Source organism: Somniosus microcephalus, chromosome 10 (assembly GCF_052327205.1).
Source record: "Somniosus microcephalus isolate GS21.2 chromosome 10, FLI_Smic_1.0, whole genome shotgun sequence".
In the NCBI taxonomy this organism is placed as follows: Eukaryota; Metazoa; Chordata; class Chondrichthyes; order Squaliformes; family Somniosidae; genus Somniosus; species Somniosus microcephalus.
In genome coordinates this window covers 171775565-171792828 of record NC_140996.1, presented here as the reverse complement: position 1 = coordinate 171792828, position 17264 = coordinate 171775565, and the positions used below count along the sequence as shown (strand labels likewise).

The 17264-nt window shown below is 44.1% G+C and overlaps 1 protein-coding gene across 3 annotated transcripts in view; it reads left to right on the top strand.

Annotated features, from left to right (window-relative positions):
* Positions 1–17057, top strand: part of micu2 (mitochondrial calcium uptake 2) — a 572545-nt gene extending 555488 nt beyond the window's left edge. For all 3 annotated transcript variants that reach the window (XM_085999181.1, XM_085999180.1, XM_085999182.1), the window contains 4 exons: positions 6501–6672; positions 9426–9534; positions 10371–10528; positions 16038–17057. In XM_085999181.1, the coding sequence (XP_085855307.1) occupies positions 6501–6672; positions 9426–9534; positions 10371–10528; positions 16038–16142 (544 nt within the window). In that variant the 3' untranslated portion in view covers positions 16143–17057. The remainder of the gene's footprint in view (positions 1–6500; positions 6673–9425; positions 9535–10370; positions 10529–16037) is intronic.
* The last annotated feature ends 207 nt before the right edge of the window (positions 17058–17264 follow it).

Genomic DNA, 17264 nt, shown 5'->3' with positions numbered 1-17264 from the left:
GCAAGTAGATAAAACTTTTTTTTTTTTTAAAGGTCCAAGAGCCTTTAGGGTTTTATGAATAGGGGCATTGAGTACAAAAGTAAAGAAATGATGTTAAAATTTTCCAAAACATTGGTTAAGTCACAGTTACAGTTAAAGCCATAGAAAGTTTATAGCATCGATTCACCTTATTGATGCCAGGGACAGGAAACTATAGTTATGAGGAGAGACTTGAGATACTGGGATTATTTCCACCAGAGCAGAGATGGATAAGAGGAGATTTAATTGAGGTTTTTAAAATTATGCAAGGTTTTCATAGAGTGAATAGGGAAAGACTATTTTTTCTAGTTTGGGAGTCAATGACGAGGAGTTATCAATTTAAAGTTGTTACTAAGAGAGTGAGAAGAGAGGTTAGGAGAAGTTTCTGTGTATTGGTGCAAAGAATACTTTTGACAGTGTGATTGAGACAGAGACCATTGCATCTTTTAAGAGGAAATTGGTCAAATATTTGAAGCAGAACAAGATACAAGGCTGTGGGGAGAGCACGGGGCAGTATATGATTAGTTTTAGATTATTGTAGCAAAGTGCTGGCACAAACATGATGGGCCAAATGGCCTCCATCTGTGCTGTACATTTCTATGGTATTGCAGTACCTGTTCACCAGTCATGGTTCTTTCCAGTAGCTCACTGTTTGCTTGACCAATAATATCCTTTTTATCGTCAATTCCTGCATTATATAAAAAAAATGATTGAACCATCTTTAGAATGTTCTTGTAGTATAAATTAGTTCTAAGTGTTACAACAAGCACTTTAATTAAAACTTTTACAGAATTTCAGAGCAGATTGACCTAGCTGTGCCTTTAAGAGAATCATTTATTCTCTCACTTGCCAGATGTATGGGGGCGCATCTTCAACCTGCTGCCCCGGCTTAAAACTGGCATTGTGGATCGACTGCCCATCATAGAGACCGCTCAATTTTCAATATCCTTTCAAATCAATGGGAATAAAAATCAGGTCCGCAACACCAGTTTTACATCCAGCCAGCAAGTTGAAAATTTACCCTATGAACTTATTCTTGATTGCTGGGATTAATCAAAACAAGGGTAAGTGATGAATTGGAGTGAGGGTCCAGAAGGATGGAATTTGATGAATGAACGTGGGCAGAGACTTGGATGCTTCCATGACCTATGGAGAGAACTGAATGGTACCATGTGACCTTTACTCCCAGGAATATAATCTTTGGTACACTGATTCTGCGACCTGAACATTCCTGGGATTAGTGAGAGACTGGTACCAGAATATACCAGTTCAGTCCATTGAGTTACATTTTTTTTCATCTCAGCACTAACCACCAAGAGGTATCAAAGTAGTTCTTGTGAGTAATTGGAGTACCATTCAGAGCACCTGGGCTCAAACCACAATCTGGAACATCACTTGAGCTCAAATACCATTGTGGGCAGCACTTTCAGATTATCAACCAACCTATTGGAATGAATGCCTCAAAACGGTTGATCTCTCTGTCTCTGCAAGCAAACGCAATCTACTCAGCGACATGATTGCATATTATAGTCCTGTTTGACAGACTGCTCCTGGATTCAGCAGAGTCCAGAACCAAGCAATTTGATGAGGATGATCTGATGGCGGCCAATTTCCACGCTACAAAACATAGACATATGGCCTGTCAGTCCTTTGCGGAGGCAGCAATGCAAGTCGTGCCATGACTGGAGCTGACGACTGCTGGACAGACCACCACCTAATCCGTTCTGTCATCTCCATCAATGTAGCCCCAAAACAGCGGCGGCAACAGAAACAATGCCACAGGAAAATCAACGCTGCAGCACTCAAAGACCCTGCTAAGAAAGCCCTATTCAGCCTGTGCCTCACAACCAACCTGACGACTCCCAGTGATTCAGAGACACAGAGTGTCCACAGCGCCTGGTCTGCACTCAAGGCCTCCATAATCAGCACCTGTGAAGAGACGCTCGGTCACTCGACCAGGAAACACCAAGACTGGTTCGACGAGAACGACCAGGAGATCCAGGAGCTAATAAGCTGCAAGCGCAAGGCATTCCTAATCTGGAAACAGCAACACAACTCAAGAGCAAAAAAGCAGGTCTACAGACACCTGAAGGCCGAGGTCCAACAAAAAACTCGCGACCTGAAGAACAGGTGGTGGGTGGAGAAAGCGCAGGAGATCCAGCAGCTAGCCGACAACCACGACGTGCGTGGATTCTTTAGCACAATCAAGACCACCTACAGCCCAAGCACCCAAGGTTCTACCCCACTGCGGGCCAAGGACAGAGAGGCAGTCAGTGCCCATTGGAAGGAGCACTTCGAAGATCTCCTTAACCAAGACTCTGTCTTCGACGCGAGTGTCCTCAACTCCATCCCGCAGCATGCTACCCACCACCACCTCAGCACAACCCCAGCCCGGCAGGAGGTTGAAAAGGCCATCCGACAACTGAAAAACAACAAGGCCTCGGGAGCAGATGGTATCCCCGCCGAGGCACTAAAGTATGGCGGAGAAGCACTGTTGGCGCGAATACATGAACTCATTTCTCTTATTTGGAAGGAGGAGAACATGCCAGGGGATCTCAGAGATGCCGTAATCGTGACCATCTTCAAGAAAGGTGACAAGTCCGATTGCGGTAATTGCAGAGGAGTTTCCCTGCTGTCTGCCACAGGGAAAGTCATCACAAGAATCCTCCTCAATCACCTTCTCCCAGTGGCTGAAGAGCTCCTCCCAGAGTCTCAATGCGGATTCCGCCCACTAAGGGGCACAATGGACATGATCTGCACCGCGCGTCAAATACAAGAGAAATGCAGGGAACAGCACCAACCGCTGTACATGGCATTCTTTGACCTCACAAAGGCCTTCAACACTGTCAACTGTGAGGGATTATGGAATGTCCTCCTCAAATTCGGCTGCCCTCAAAAGTTTGTCACCATCCTCTGCCTGCTTCACAAAGACATGCAAGCCGTGATCCTGACCAACGGATCCATCCCAGACCCAATTCACGTACGGACTGGTGTCAAGCAAGGCTGTGTCATCGCACCAACGCTCTTCTCGATCTTCCCGGCTGCAATGCAACATCTCACCCTCAGTAAGCTCCCCGCTGGAGTGGAACTAATCTGAACAAACGGGAAACTGTTCAACCTCCGTCACCTCCAGTCCAGATGCAAGGTCGTCCCATCCTCTGTCATCGAATTACAGTATGCAGACGACGCTTGCGTCTGCACACACTCGGAGGTCGAACTCCAAACCATCATCAACACCTTCACCGAAGCATACGAGAGCATGGGCCTTACACTAAACATCCGTAAGACAAAGGTCCTCTACCAACCTGCCCCCGCCACACAGTACTTCCCCACGATGATCAAAATCCACGACGAGGCCTTGGACAACGTGGACCACTTTCCATACCTCGGGAGCCTACCGTCAACCTGGGCAGATGTCGATGACGAAGTCCAACACCGCCTTCAGTCTGCCAGTGCAGCCTTCGGTCGCCTGAGGAAGAGAGTGTTTGAAGACCAGGATCTCAAACCCGGCACCAAGCTCATGGTCGACAGAGCAGTAGTGATTCCCGCCCTCCTGTACGCTTCAGAGACATGGACCATGTACAGCAGGCACCTCAAAGACCTGGAGAGGTACCACCAATGCTGCCTCCACAAGATCCTGCAAATCCATTGGCAGGATAGGTGCACCAACGTCAGTGTTCTCGCTCAGGCCAACATCCCCAGCATCGAAGCTTTGACCACACTCGATCAGCTCCGATGGACGGGCCACATCGTACGCATGCCCGATACGAGACTCCCAAAACAAGCGTTCGACTCGGAGCTCCGATGCGGCAGGAGCGCCCCAGGTGGGCAGAGGAAACGCTTCAAGGACACCCTCAAAGCCTCCTTGAAAAAGTGCAACATCCCCTCTAACACCAGTGAATCCCTGGCCCAAGACCATTCAAAATGGAGGAGAAACATCCGGGAAGGCGCCAAATACCTCGAGTCTCTTCGCCGGGAGCAAGCGGAAGCCAAGCACAAACAGCGGAAGGAGCGCACGTCAACCCAAGCACCCCACCCACCCGCCCCTTTAACCACCTTCTGCCCCACCTATGACTGAGACTATAGGTCCCGCATTGGACTCATCAGTCACCCGAGAACTCATTTTTAGTGTGGAAGCAAGTTATCCTCGGTCCCAAGGGACTGCCGAAGAAGAAGCAGCTAGCACATGATGCAAACCTCCATATTTATATCAAGAAAATGAGAGTTACTGTAGTTCCAGCATAACACTCTGTCTCAATCCAAACAATGACCAAATACCAGCATTGAAGTTACTTTGCTGCCTGAGGATCACTCTGCCAGACAGTGTTATCACATAGAACTTGTATGAAGAAATTCAAATACACAGTTAACCATAACTTCCTGAACCATGGTTATTGAGCATGGATTAGCCTATAAATTGCCAGTTTCTCCAAGCCAGATGAAAGAGGACACCACGGAGCTGAAGAGGCAGCAGAAGGTAATAAAATTATACAATTTGCAACTATCAAAATACCAAGTATCATTACAGACCACTGTAGAACCATACATGGGAGTTAATACTTGTTCCTGAAGTTTTGGGCTTTTCTAATATGCAGACTGTGATGATATTTATTTCAGCCTCCTGTATCTGAGGAAAGCAAGCCAATCTGTGATGGTTTAGGAATGTCATCATGTGGAAAAACTAAATTGGATAGGTCGCGGGCAAAAGTACAATCTTTGTATATCAGATGTCTCTCTTTGAAGCACTGTTTTCTTCATTAGCCCTCTTGGCTGCCCTTGTAGATTTTTAATATGACTTCAGTGCTTCGAGTTTGTCTGTCTTTTTCAAAGCTTCTCAATAAATTTCTAAGTGCTGACATTGTTTCTGTTCATAAGTGTTTCTCGCTGCCTCTGCCAAGCTTCTTAACAATAACACAAAAAATAAATGGATGTTTAATTGTACCCTTGAGCAAGACAGTGAAGATATAAATAAATGTAGAATCAGGCCCAGAAACAATAAAACACCATACAAATTGCCAAATGAAAGAAATGTTTAAACATCCCAAGATGTGTAATGCAGTATAAATGAAAGTGAGGCAAGGGGCATGGTAAGACATAAGACAACAGAAACCAGAAAAAGCCATTTGGGCTATTGGCTCACCTTGTCATTTAGATCTGTGTACAGAAGGCACTTGCACCAAGCTATGCCCGTATCCTTCTAATCCCTTTGGTCACCATTGATAGCAAGGCTTTCAAACTGCATGCCCTTACAGTCTGCAATTTACTTCCTAAACCCTCCACTTTGCTACCTCTGTTTACTCCTTCAAAAGCTTCCTCAAAACTTATACCTTTGATCATGCCTTTGTTCACGCCTTTGTTCACCTCCTCTAACTACTACCTCCTTCCTGCTCAGTAATCACTACTCACTCAAAAAGCACCTTAGGGACCTTTTTTCACATGAAAGGCACTATAAAAAAGGCCCTGTTAAATTAAGAAACTCTCTCAAATATACTTCAGTCCAATTTTCATTCACTGTGCTAGGTGGCAGTCTATTCCTTCAGTTGTTAGAAGTGTTTTGTTAACTTATTAATAGAACAAAATACAAAATCTGATTTTCCTTCGACAGCATTTTATGCTGGTAAATTCAGCCTTGAATCCATTGTACTAATGTACACTGGCTTAGTTTCCATTCCTTACATATCATATATATGCGATTTGTATTTATAATTATCATAGAATGTTTTCCAGGCTTTTTTGGTGAAACATAACTTTCAATTTTTAGTATTCTCTAATAATTATTGATATGCAAACAAAGCTTTTCCTTTTTCAATATGAATTTCAAATTGCGACCTTTACTACGGTGTTGTTTTGGCACAGATGCTGTAATCCTCAAAAATCTCAGCAAATGCTTAAAAGTTCCAGTTCATGAAGAGCAAACAAATGTAGGTGCAGCAACACCTGGGGCATTTTGTCCACACCTGCCACTCCCCCAGGGACTCAAAATTTTACACTTCTGCATGTACTTGAATATATCAGAGCAGACCCCTCCCTCTTCACCATCTCTGGTGTTCTACTATTTGATGCAGGAAATATCTGAAACAGGGACTGCTCTTCCTATAGAAGTAAAGGTTACCACAGTATGAAGCTTTCGTGCTACTGGATCCTTTCAGCTGTTCCAGGGGACATCTGCCACAGCAGACAGTCTGCAATGCACACATGTAACAAGCAAGTGTCATGCACCACATTTGCAAAAGGGCAGCCATGAGGCCACACCATGGCCCGCCTAACCACATTTTGTCAAATTCACAGAATTGTAGTTTTAATGTCACATGAGTTAAACCATGCACCTACGCTTCAAGCCCATTTTCAGATCTTAAATGCATGCTGAAGACAAAAATTACAGTACTTTATGAATTGACGCAACAATGTCTTTCAAACAGGCTCTTGGGCTGGACTTTGACTTTTTAACAGCTTTGATCTCTGATGTGCCTTTCTTTTCTTAGATTTATGGAAGATCTGCAAACAGAGGTGCAAGAGATTGAATTTAGAGAGTTCTCTCGAGGCATGAAAACCATGAGAAGGGAGGAGTTTGCAGCATGGCTGCTCCACTTCACCGAAGAGCAAAACCGTGGTATTTACTGGGAAAACGTGAGGAGGAGAATCCCTCCAGGAGAGGTTAGCATTTACCTCATATCAAGATAGTCACTCGAGCTGGATACTTCTCTAAATGGCAATGTTTATATCACACCACTTTTATTAGTCTGAATTAATATTTCAGCTGATTTCACCCCATATCTCACTGGAATGCTATTATATGCAGTGAATCACAATGGATAAAAGATGCATATAAATAACCTATATAATAGGAGCTTGTAACATTACCACCTAAGACAAGAGAAATTTGCATTTATACAATGGGAGTTTCATAATCCCGCCGGATGTATAGTTATCAATTATTTTTCTTCTTCGTACAATGTCTCACAAAATCAAATTTTGGGCTATTATTAGGATGTCACAGAGGGAAATATTCCTTCATGTTCCATAACTTACTTATGAAAGGACTAGTACTGTATTTGTAACCTAATTGCTGCTAGAAGAATTTTCAAAATGGCAGGCAGTCACATTTAGAGAGTTAAGACGACATTCATCTTGACATCAGTATTAGAGTACGCTCTTTGTAATGTTCACTGTTAAAGCAAAACTCAGCAAACCATTTTTTTTCGCCACTTACCTTCCTCTCCTGAAGGCATTGGCTTCTTGCTGAGGTATGGATCCAAGGCCGCAATAACATTATCTAAACAGTTATTATCCATGTGTGAACCTAGACAGTGAATCTGGGCAGGCTAAACAATCACAGAGGGCATTACTGCCAATCCCAATCTTCCCCTCACCCAACATTTACACGTGCACATCCAGCAAGGGTCATTTAGGAGCATTGGCAGATTTTTATTCCTCATGCCCTAATCCAGTGCCATTTGGGCCAATTGGAGCTCCTAAACGCCTCTGTGGCTGAGTTTAACTAACTCAGCACAGACCTGGGATTAAACCTGGGACTTTCTCTGATTTGTATGGCTAAGTAACTTACTGGATAAACTTGCTAAGCCATCACAGTAGCTACAAACTTAAATTTTAACCATAATTATTCCGTTTTTGTTTGATGTTTCCCCTTCCCTTCGAATATATCTCTGAATGTATTCTTCTAAATTCAGTTTTTATTACTTTATAACAGAATTCAGAAAAGCTGTTGTTAATCATTTTATTACAAATAGATCTGTGTGTTGTATTATCAGATCTAATGATGGTGCTCAGACAAGTGTTGTCTTCTCTCTAAATTTCTCAGTATCTCACACTGACTGATACTGAATCAAATGTGATCTCTTCTGGAGTCCTTGTTAATAACTTGCTGTGTTGAGAAGCAGTCCTGCACTGGTGTCATGAACTCACCTCACCCTTTTAAATGATCCCTCCCACTATACTGTATTTTAGGGTAATAAAAATCCCCATAATTATCAGCTTCATTTCCTCTATATCTTTTTAAGTTGATCAAATAACTCCAAACTTATTTTTATTTAATCAAATAACTTCATATCAATTTCTTTCTCTTGCCCTATTAACTTGTTGCAATTCCCAATTACTAGTTTCCTTCTCTTGGTGATATGGATTTTCACCTAGATCAACCCAGACTTCCCATCATGTCAAAGCTAAATCAACTCTTCTGTTAACTTCAGCACATTCCCTGACTACCAAATGTATTTCCTTCATCCCATATATGAATTTCAAACCCATCTATGTGGAATTCATGTCCATTATGCAGTTTTAACCAATCTGGAGATTGTCCATTGCAATATCTGTGGAGGATTATGTTTTGTGACAGAGTATTGGTATGTAGTTAGGACAGAGAAGGTAGGCTAGTTAATTACACCGTACCATATTAAGTAACCCTTATTTCATATGTTAGTATAAAGAAAATTTAATTTGGAAGTATTGTAATAATTTGGGTTGACCTGAGGTCGTGAAAGGTGTTGCATAAATGTAAGTTGTTTCTTTCTATAATTCCTATCAACTACTAATTTGTTGTTTACCTCCACTGACCTGGCTGTTACAAAACAATCCCCCATAGATATTGCAGTGGACAATCTCCAGATAGGTGTTAGATGGGGTGGGACTGTTTAATTATAGTAACTTCTGTATTCCTGGCTTGTGTAACATTCTAATTGACGCCTGCTGATTGACCTTCTGTTCCAGACACATTTGCCTCCATTTCATATCAATTTATTTTTTCGACATATAGGGGCCAAAGATCCACGCCTATTCTGGTGTACTCCTGCTTTAGCTTCAGCAGACGTCTGCCAGAACAGTTGTAAACGGGGCCAACACCCGGGTACACCATGTTCCCGCCTTGAGCTCCAATTTCTGGATTATAATGTGGGGCTGGAGTTTCTGCCCGCCCACACATGGCCAGCAACATAAGAGCGGTAGGGGCCGGGGTGGGAACATCCTACGTTTGGGAGTTCCTATGACATAGGACCTCAAAGAGACCAAGCATATCCTTGGCAGCAGTATGCCTGGTACGAGCTCCAATCCAGCCACTTGTGTCATAATATTCGGCTTTCTTGGCAGGCAGATGCCCCAGATTTGTCCCCCATGGCGCAAAGGACCGCCATTGAGATGTAAGTAAGGGAACATCCCTCTGACCCTAGAAAGTCTGCCAGAGTCAGTGATGGAGGCTCCCAGCTGGTATGTCCCCACACTTACTCCAGAATGCACTGCGGATTTCTAGTCCCATAGTCTAAGAATCTCAATCAATTTCTCTCTCCCTCTCTTTTTCCCTCCCTCTTTCTCCTCTCTTCTCTGCTCTCTCTCTCTCCCCCATACATTTCACATGGAATCTGTCCTTAAATACTAACTGGTGTTCCATTATGTTCCAGAGCATTTCGTTTGAAGAATTCAGGGCTTTTTGCCAGTTTATGAATCATCTTGAGGATTTTGCTTTCACCATGTCTATGTTCACTACAGCCAGTCGTCCTGTTGGAATAGGTATGTATGTGCAACATTTCATATTATTCTGAAATCGGAAAGGCATTTTGGGGGAAAAATTCAGTTGATTTGCGCCTCCCAACAAGGCGCAAAGCAAGTAGCGCCTGGGCGCGGCGCCGCTAACGCCTCCCGCGAAATTTAGCGGGAGATTAGCGGCGGCAAGTCAAGGTCCTGTCTGTTCTCTCAGGTGGATGTAAAAGATCCCATGGCAGTATTTCGAAGAAGAGCAGGGGAGTTATCCCCGGTGTCCTGGCCAATATGTATGCCTCAGTCAACATAACAAAAACAGATTATCTGGTCATTATCACATTGCTGTTTGTGGGAGCTTGCTGTGCGCAAATTGGCTGCCATGTTTCCTACATTACAACAGTGACTACACTTCAAAAAGTACTTCATTGGCTGTAAAGCGCTTTGGGACATCTGGTGGTTGTAAATGGCGCTATATAAGTGCAAGTCTGTCTTTTCCTTTCCCAACACTAGTGTACTCCCTATACATGTCCCAGTCTGCACCTGAAACTATGCATAATTATGCTAAATTTGGGTGGGCCCCAGCTTATAGTGGACGGGCAATTACCAAAGGTCTGACGTCACAGCAAATCATTTATTTTGCAAATGATTTAAAACAATTAAATACCAAATACATTAAATTTTGCCCTGTACATCCATTTAACATGTTTTAAGTAGACAAAAAAGTAGATACTACATAAATCTATGGCAACCTTTCAAACAATATATTACACTTGTGTGGGGAAAAGTATCTTCTATATTTGGATGTTTCCAATGATATTGGAACAACTCGGTGTAAATTTTATGCATGTTTTTCATATTAAATTTAGGGCACTTCAAGAGAGCTGTGAAAGTTGCAACAGGGCAAGAACTGTCAGATAATGTTCTTGATACTGTCTTCAAGATTTTTGATATGGATGGAGATGGATGTCTGAGCAAACAAGAGTTCCTTGGAGTGATTATGACCAGGCTCCATCGTGGCTTGAAGGTAATATTAAAGTTCTAAATAAGGTTGTTGCATTTTCCAAACCAATGGATAGAAATACAAATTGTGCAATATTATCCATAACTGTTCACATTTTACTGACCTAGCATCCACAGCCTTTTGGGGGAGATTTCCACTATCCTCTGTGTGGAAAAAGTGCTTCCTGCTTTCATTCTTAAATGGCCTAGCTCTTATTATTTTAAGATTATGGCCTCTTGTTCTGTATTCCCCCACCAGAGGAAAAAGTGTCTCCATATGCACCCTAACAAATAGCCTTAATCATTTTAAATACCTCAATTAGATCACCGTTCAACCTTCTAAACTCAAGCGAATACAAGCCAAGTTCGTGCAATCTGTCCTCATAATTTAATCCTGGTGAATATGTGCTGTACCCCTTCCAAGGTCAATATATCTTTCCCAAGGTTTGGTGCCCAAAACTGAACACCGTATTCCAGATTGGGTCTGACCAAGGCTCACTACCTCACTGCTCTGGAATCAATTATCAGGAGTAAACTTGAGGATTACCTGTACAACAATAACCTAGTAAACAGCAGACAGTATGGGGTCGATTTTCCTGGAGCCGTCAGGCGGGGTTTCAGGCATGTGGGGGGGGGGGGGGGAATCCCGAATTTGGGGGTCCCTACACCATCCCGCCCAAAACCCCGCCCCGCGCAAGTTTCAGGGGCGGCGGGTACCCGCCCCACACTGGAACCCGCCGAAACCAGGCGGGAAGGGATTAGTGCCAATTAACTGCCTGTTAACAGGCAGTTTTTAGCCTAATCCCTATTTTGAGGGGTTTCGTGTGGGATTCCTGACGGCTCCAAATCACGCCAGGTTAGAGCCGTCGGGTTGAAGGAGTTGGAGGGGTCGCGATGTCGGCGCTCAGGTGAGTGATAGGTGCATGAGTGCAAAGGTAAGTGTGTTTGGTGTGTCTAAAGTGTGTAAAGAACTTTTACTTAACAGCCTTTCGTCCTGTAGCCGTCGGGAGTCCATCACTCAGCCGGCACTTAAAGCTGAATGGCTGCGATCTGTGAAAAGTGACAGCCTTCAGCTTTGAGTGCTGCTGAGAGTTCTAACTGAGTCTGTGCAGAAGGACTCATGTTAGAACTCAGACTGTCAGTGTTTCACAGCTTGAAACAGCTGTGAAACACTGATATTTCATCTGTTAAGAGCTCTTGACAGATGAAATTGCAGTCTGTGACGTCACCTGTTGCCGGGTGGCCCTTAATTGGCCTGCTGAGCCCGCCAGCGGGCTCAACAAGGTCAATCAAGGGAAAATCACGCGGATTGGCCGGACGTCGAAGTAGGCGGGTCTAAAACCCGAAAGTTATAGTCCCGCCGCCTTCCCAACAGCTTCAGGAAAATCGACCCCTATGGCTTCAGAAGGGGTATGGTAGCACAGTGTTTATATTACTGGACTAGTAATCCAGAGGCCTGGACTGATGATCTGGAGACATGAGTTCAAATCCCACCATGGCAGCTGAGGAATATAAATTCAGTTCTGGAACAGTATCAGTAATGGTGACCATGAAACTACTGAATTGTCGTTAAAAACCCATCTGGTTCACTTAGGGAAGGAAATCTGACGTCCTTACCTAGTCTGGCCTACAGTAGGTTGACTCTGAAATGGCAAACCACTCAGTTGTACCAAACCGCTACTGCAGCAGTTCAGGAAGGTGGCTCACCACCACCTTCTCCAGGGCAATAAATGCTGGTCTTGCCAGTGAAGTCCACATCCAATGACTGGGGGGAAAAAAAGATCCTGACCAATCCTGGCTTCTTTGAGGAAGTGAAAACCCCAAAACATGGTGCACCTAGACATCTAAAAGACTACTAGTTAAACTCAAAGCTATGGGGAATCCAGGTTAAATCTTGTGAATACATAAAATTACATAGAAAGTACAGTACATTCGGCCCAATAGGTCCAAGCCAGTGTTTATGCTCCACACGAGCCTTCTCCCACTCTACATCTAACCCTATCAATATATCCTTCTTTTCCTTTCTCCCTCTGTGTTTATCTAGCTTTCCCTTAAATGCTAGTTACCTCAACTACTCCTTGTGGTAGCAATTTCCACATTCTAACTATTCTCTCGGTAAAGAAGTTTCTCCTGAATTCTTTATTGGATTTATTAGTGACTATCTTATATTTATGGCCCCTCGTTTTGATCTCCCCCACATGTGAAAACATTGGGGGAGAAATTGAGTGTAGCCCCGTTTGGGGCGCCAGCCTCGCCAGGGCGCTAAAAGTAGGGCCCCAGAAGCATTCGCGGCCGCCCGCTGGAAATTGAGTGGTAGCGCCCCAAAGGGAAGCGCGGCGCTACTGGAGGCGCCCCGCATCCCTCTTGGGGCGCTGCGACTGAATATCGTGACGCAACGTGCCGCAGCGCCACACGCTGTGGCACGTCGCGCTGCAGTATTGCAGGCCTTCCTCCCCTTCTTAAAGGGGAGGGGTCTTGTGCAGCGCGATCTGGGGCCCAGCTGGGCCCCCGAGGATCGGGAGTGCAGGCAAAAGAGCCCGGCACCCAAGAGAAGTGCCGGGCTCTTGGAATGCAGCCAGTACTCCACGGCGGGGGGGTGTTCAGGAGGCCGTGGACCGGAGCGCAGGCAGGTGCTGGCAGGCGGCCAACAACAAAAATGGCCGCCCCGCACCTCCTTTAATTTGCGCCTCCCCGGCCGCAGGTAGGCCCCCCTGAACCGGTCGGACATAGCGTCCGGCGGTAAATCAGGGGGCGCTGCCAAATATCGCAGCCGGGGCGCTGCACACACCGATGACGTCATCGGTAACGGTTAGCGCCACTACTAACGTCCCGCGGAATTTAGCGGGAGGCGTGGACAGTGCCGCACCCGGGCGCCAGTTGGCTTGCGACCCACTTAGCGCCCTCTTAAGGCCCTTTAGCCTTAAGAAATATATCTAACTCCTTCTTGAATATATTTAATGAATTGGCCTCAACTGCCTTCTGTGGTAGAGAATTCCACAGGTTCACCACTCTCTGGGTGAAGAAATTCCTCCTCATCTCTGTCCTAAATGGCTTACCCCTTATCCTTAGACTGTGGCCCCTGGTTCTGGACTCCCGGCCATCGGGAACATCCTTCCTGCATCTAGTCTGTCTAGTCCTGTTAGAATTTTATAAGTTTCAATGAGATCCCCTCTCATTCTTCTAAACTCCAGCGAGTATAAGCCCAATCGACCCAATCTCTCCACATACGTCATTCCTGCCATCTCAGGTATCAGTCTGGTGAATCTTCGCTGCACTCCCTCCATGGCAAGAACATCCTTCCTCAGATAAGGCGACCAAAACTGCACACAATACTCAAGATGTGGTCTCACCAAGGTCCTGTACAACTGCAGCAAGACATCCTTGTTCCTGTACTCAAACCCTCTCGCTACGAATGCCAACATACCATTTGCCTTCTTAACCGCCTGCAGCACTTGCATGCCTACCTTCAGCGACTGGTGCACAAGGACACCCAGGTCTCGTTGTACTTCCCCTTCTCCCAATCTATTGTCATTCAGATAATCTGCCCTCCTGTTTTTGACACCAAAGTGGATAACCTCGCATTTATCCACGTTATATTGCATCTGCCATGCTTCAGCCCAATCACCCAACCTGTCCAAATCATACTGGAGTTTCTCGGCATCCTCCTCACAGCACACACGCCCACCCAGCTTTGTGTCGTCTGCAAACTTGGAGATATTACATCTAGTTCCCTCGTCTAGATCATTAATATATATTGTGAATAGCTGGGATCCTAGGACCGATCCCTGCGGTACCCCACTAGTCACTGCCTGCCACTCGGAAGAAGACCCGTTTATTCCAACTCTTTGCTTTCTGTCTGCCAACCAGTTCTCTATCCAAGTCAATACCTTGCCCCCAATCCCATGTGCCTTAACTTTACACGCTAATCTCTTATGCGGGACCTTATCGAAAGCCTTCTGAAAGTCCAAATACACCACATCCACTGGTTCTCCCTTATCTATTTTACCAGTTACATCCTCAAAAAAATTCCAGTAGATTAGTCAAGCACGATTTACTTTTTGTAAATCCATGTTGACTTTGTCCGATTCTGTCACATGATGTTGGGAGTACATCGCTAAGGACGTCATTGCCAGCAATGTCGCCCCCACCACCTGGCTCTAGTGCCCAAAGAAGCTTTATGACCTAAGACCACTGGTGAAGGTCAGTGAATGCCTCTTCAAAAGCCATCTCCTACCAACTACACCACTAGCCTCACACACTGCTCAATGCACAACCCCCAATCACTTGCCTACCAACAATCTGCACCAATGACAAGGCACGTCTCCCATTCTTAGCCTCACCTCACCCCCTTGGAGGAGACGATGCAGGCCATTCTTGGCAGGGGCATGGTTGAGTCCTTGGCCAGCGGCGAGGCTGAAAGGATACAAGATGCGGGTACGTTATCCTCCTCCTGGCATGCACCTCTTGCTTTCCCACCCGCCCGTCAGCACAACTCCACCCTTGTGCCTTCCTCATTTCACACACCTAAGAAATGCTCAGCCAGTGGATTAACAAGAAGAGGCAGCCTGCCCAGCCAGTGGGACCGCAGGCAGATGATGCCATCCCGGATATCCTGGCCACAAAGGGGCTGTCTGATTCCTCCTCTTCGCTTCCTCCTCTTCTGCGTCTTCCTCTTCCCTCTGCAAGCGGATGCTGTAAATGTGAAATGACAGCATAAAATTCTGGAAATACTCAGTTGGTCAGCAGCATGTCGACCTGAGACATGAACTCTGTTTTTCTCTCCACGGATGTTGTGTGACCTGCTGTGTATTCGCAGCATGTTCTGTCTTCTCAAAGGCCTTCATTTACCATCCGAGCCCTTGCAAGCATCCAGCAGCACTCCCTACACACTTAAAAAAAAACTTTTCACATCTATTGCAGCAAGCCACCATTTCAATAAAATAAAAAATGGTCCAAACCCTTAAATTCAAACTTACCTGAATGATGTGTGTGTCCCTTTAAGAGCTGCAGGCATCACCACCGTCAGCCTGCTTGCCTGGCGTGCTTAGGACCCAGCGCTGGGATCGAAGTTCGCGTTGGTGACGTTAAGCCAGTGTTGCACCCCGATTGACGTTACCACACCGCCATTTTTTCTTTCAGGGCGCTGCCAGTTATTGGCAGCACAAAGGGGGAAAGGAATATGGCAGCCGAACATCGATGTAGGCGGGACTAAAACCCGAAAGTTTAAAGTCCCGCCTCCTTCCCGACAGCTTTAGGAAAATCGACCCCTAGGAGTTAGGAGAAGAAAAAGGTGGCAAATTTATATAGTTAAAAAATATAGGATGTATGTGAAAAGGTGGAAGGCAAATGATATTTGATAGTTTTACATCCATTGGATAGTATTTATATCACCAGTTTTATAAAAATCTTGAATAGTAATCTAAAACTGTCCAAAATGGTTTAAACTGGAACAGAATGGCCCAGGTAGATTATGACAGAAAACCACAGTTGTGTCTGTGTACAGTAACTGAGACTCATTACTTTGGTTTCAACAGGCACCAACACAACATGGTTTCAAGGGATATTTTAAATGTGTGAAGAAAGAGACTATTGTTGGAGTTCATGAAGCCTGGAAGCAGTCTGGAAGAAGCCCCTGTTAATGCTACTTGAGCATAAGGCGTTTCTACATAAAATAATCCAATACCATACATGACAGCTTGCTTGTTGAGGAAACTTGTCACAGTGGATTTAAAAAAAGCTACAGAATATCAAGGGTTACTGGAAAGTGTCCAGAGTTTAATAAAATGTCATAAATATATCTTGTTTACATACATAAGCTGTGTGTTTACTAAAAAATAAAGCAACATTGTCTTCATGAAAATGTATTTTGCAAGTCTTTTCTCATTTGTTTACAAGCGTAGAATGTAATGATGTAGAACACTTCGAAACATATCGTTGTGTCACTTATATGTGAAATCTTTGTGATGAAGATAGTACATGGTCTTTCTGGCTCTTTTTGTTCTTCAAATAAAAAAAAGTTTTATCCAGCAATTTTTCATGAAGGCAATGCACTTTAACTAAAATTAGACCAGTTGTTTTTATGTGATTTTTTTTTTTTAGTTATTCATATATAGTGGGGAATGGTAATTGTATCAGTTTATTCAGAAATGCTCATAAGAAACAGAAAATATTTCATCTGTGCTACTTCAAGGCAAGGCACGAAGTATTCAGGAACTTCATTGAATGTTTCTTCAATTTGTTGTACAAATATACTTTAAGAATCTCAGACAAAAAATTACTTTCAAAAATTAATGAATTTATTTTCTAAAAATCAATGAGTCTAAAATGTAAAATTATAAAGTAATTTGCGCACAAGGTGCATCTATTGTGGGGATCATGAGGCAATTATTCTTCAACCCTATTTACTTTTCAGATGTTGGATAAAAGCGCGCTTTGATTTTGTTATTTCATATTTGAATAAGGAATACAATGATTTCATCAAAATCTAGAACTGCATCTGGAATCTCTTAAATCTGCACTGTTTCTTTTGCACTAATAAAGTTTAGCTTGTAAAATCTGTTTTAATTTATTATGTGTCAGAGCATGCATGACCAGTACAAGCCTTTTCTTAGCACACCAAGGGAGCAACAAACATTCCTTTTATCCAATTGTTGATAAAATATTTGCTGTAATCATGATGGTATGCAACTACATGATATGTAATTGCCAAATTTAAGTCACTGAATCATCTAAATATTAGCTGATGCAAGTCTCTAAATGAG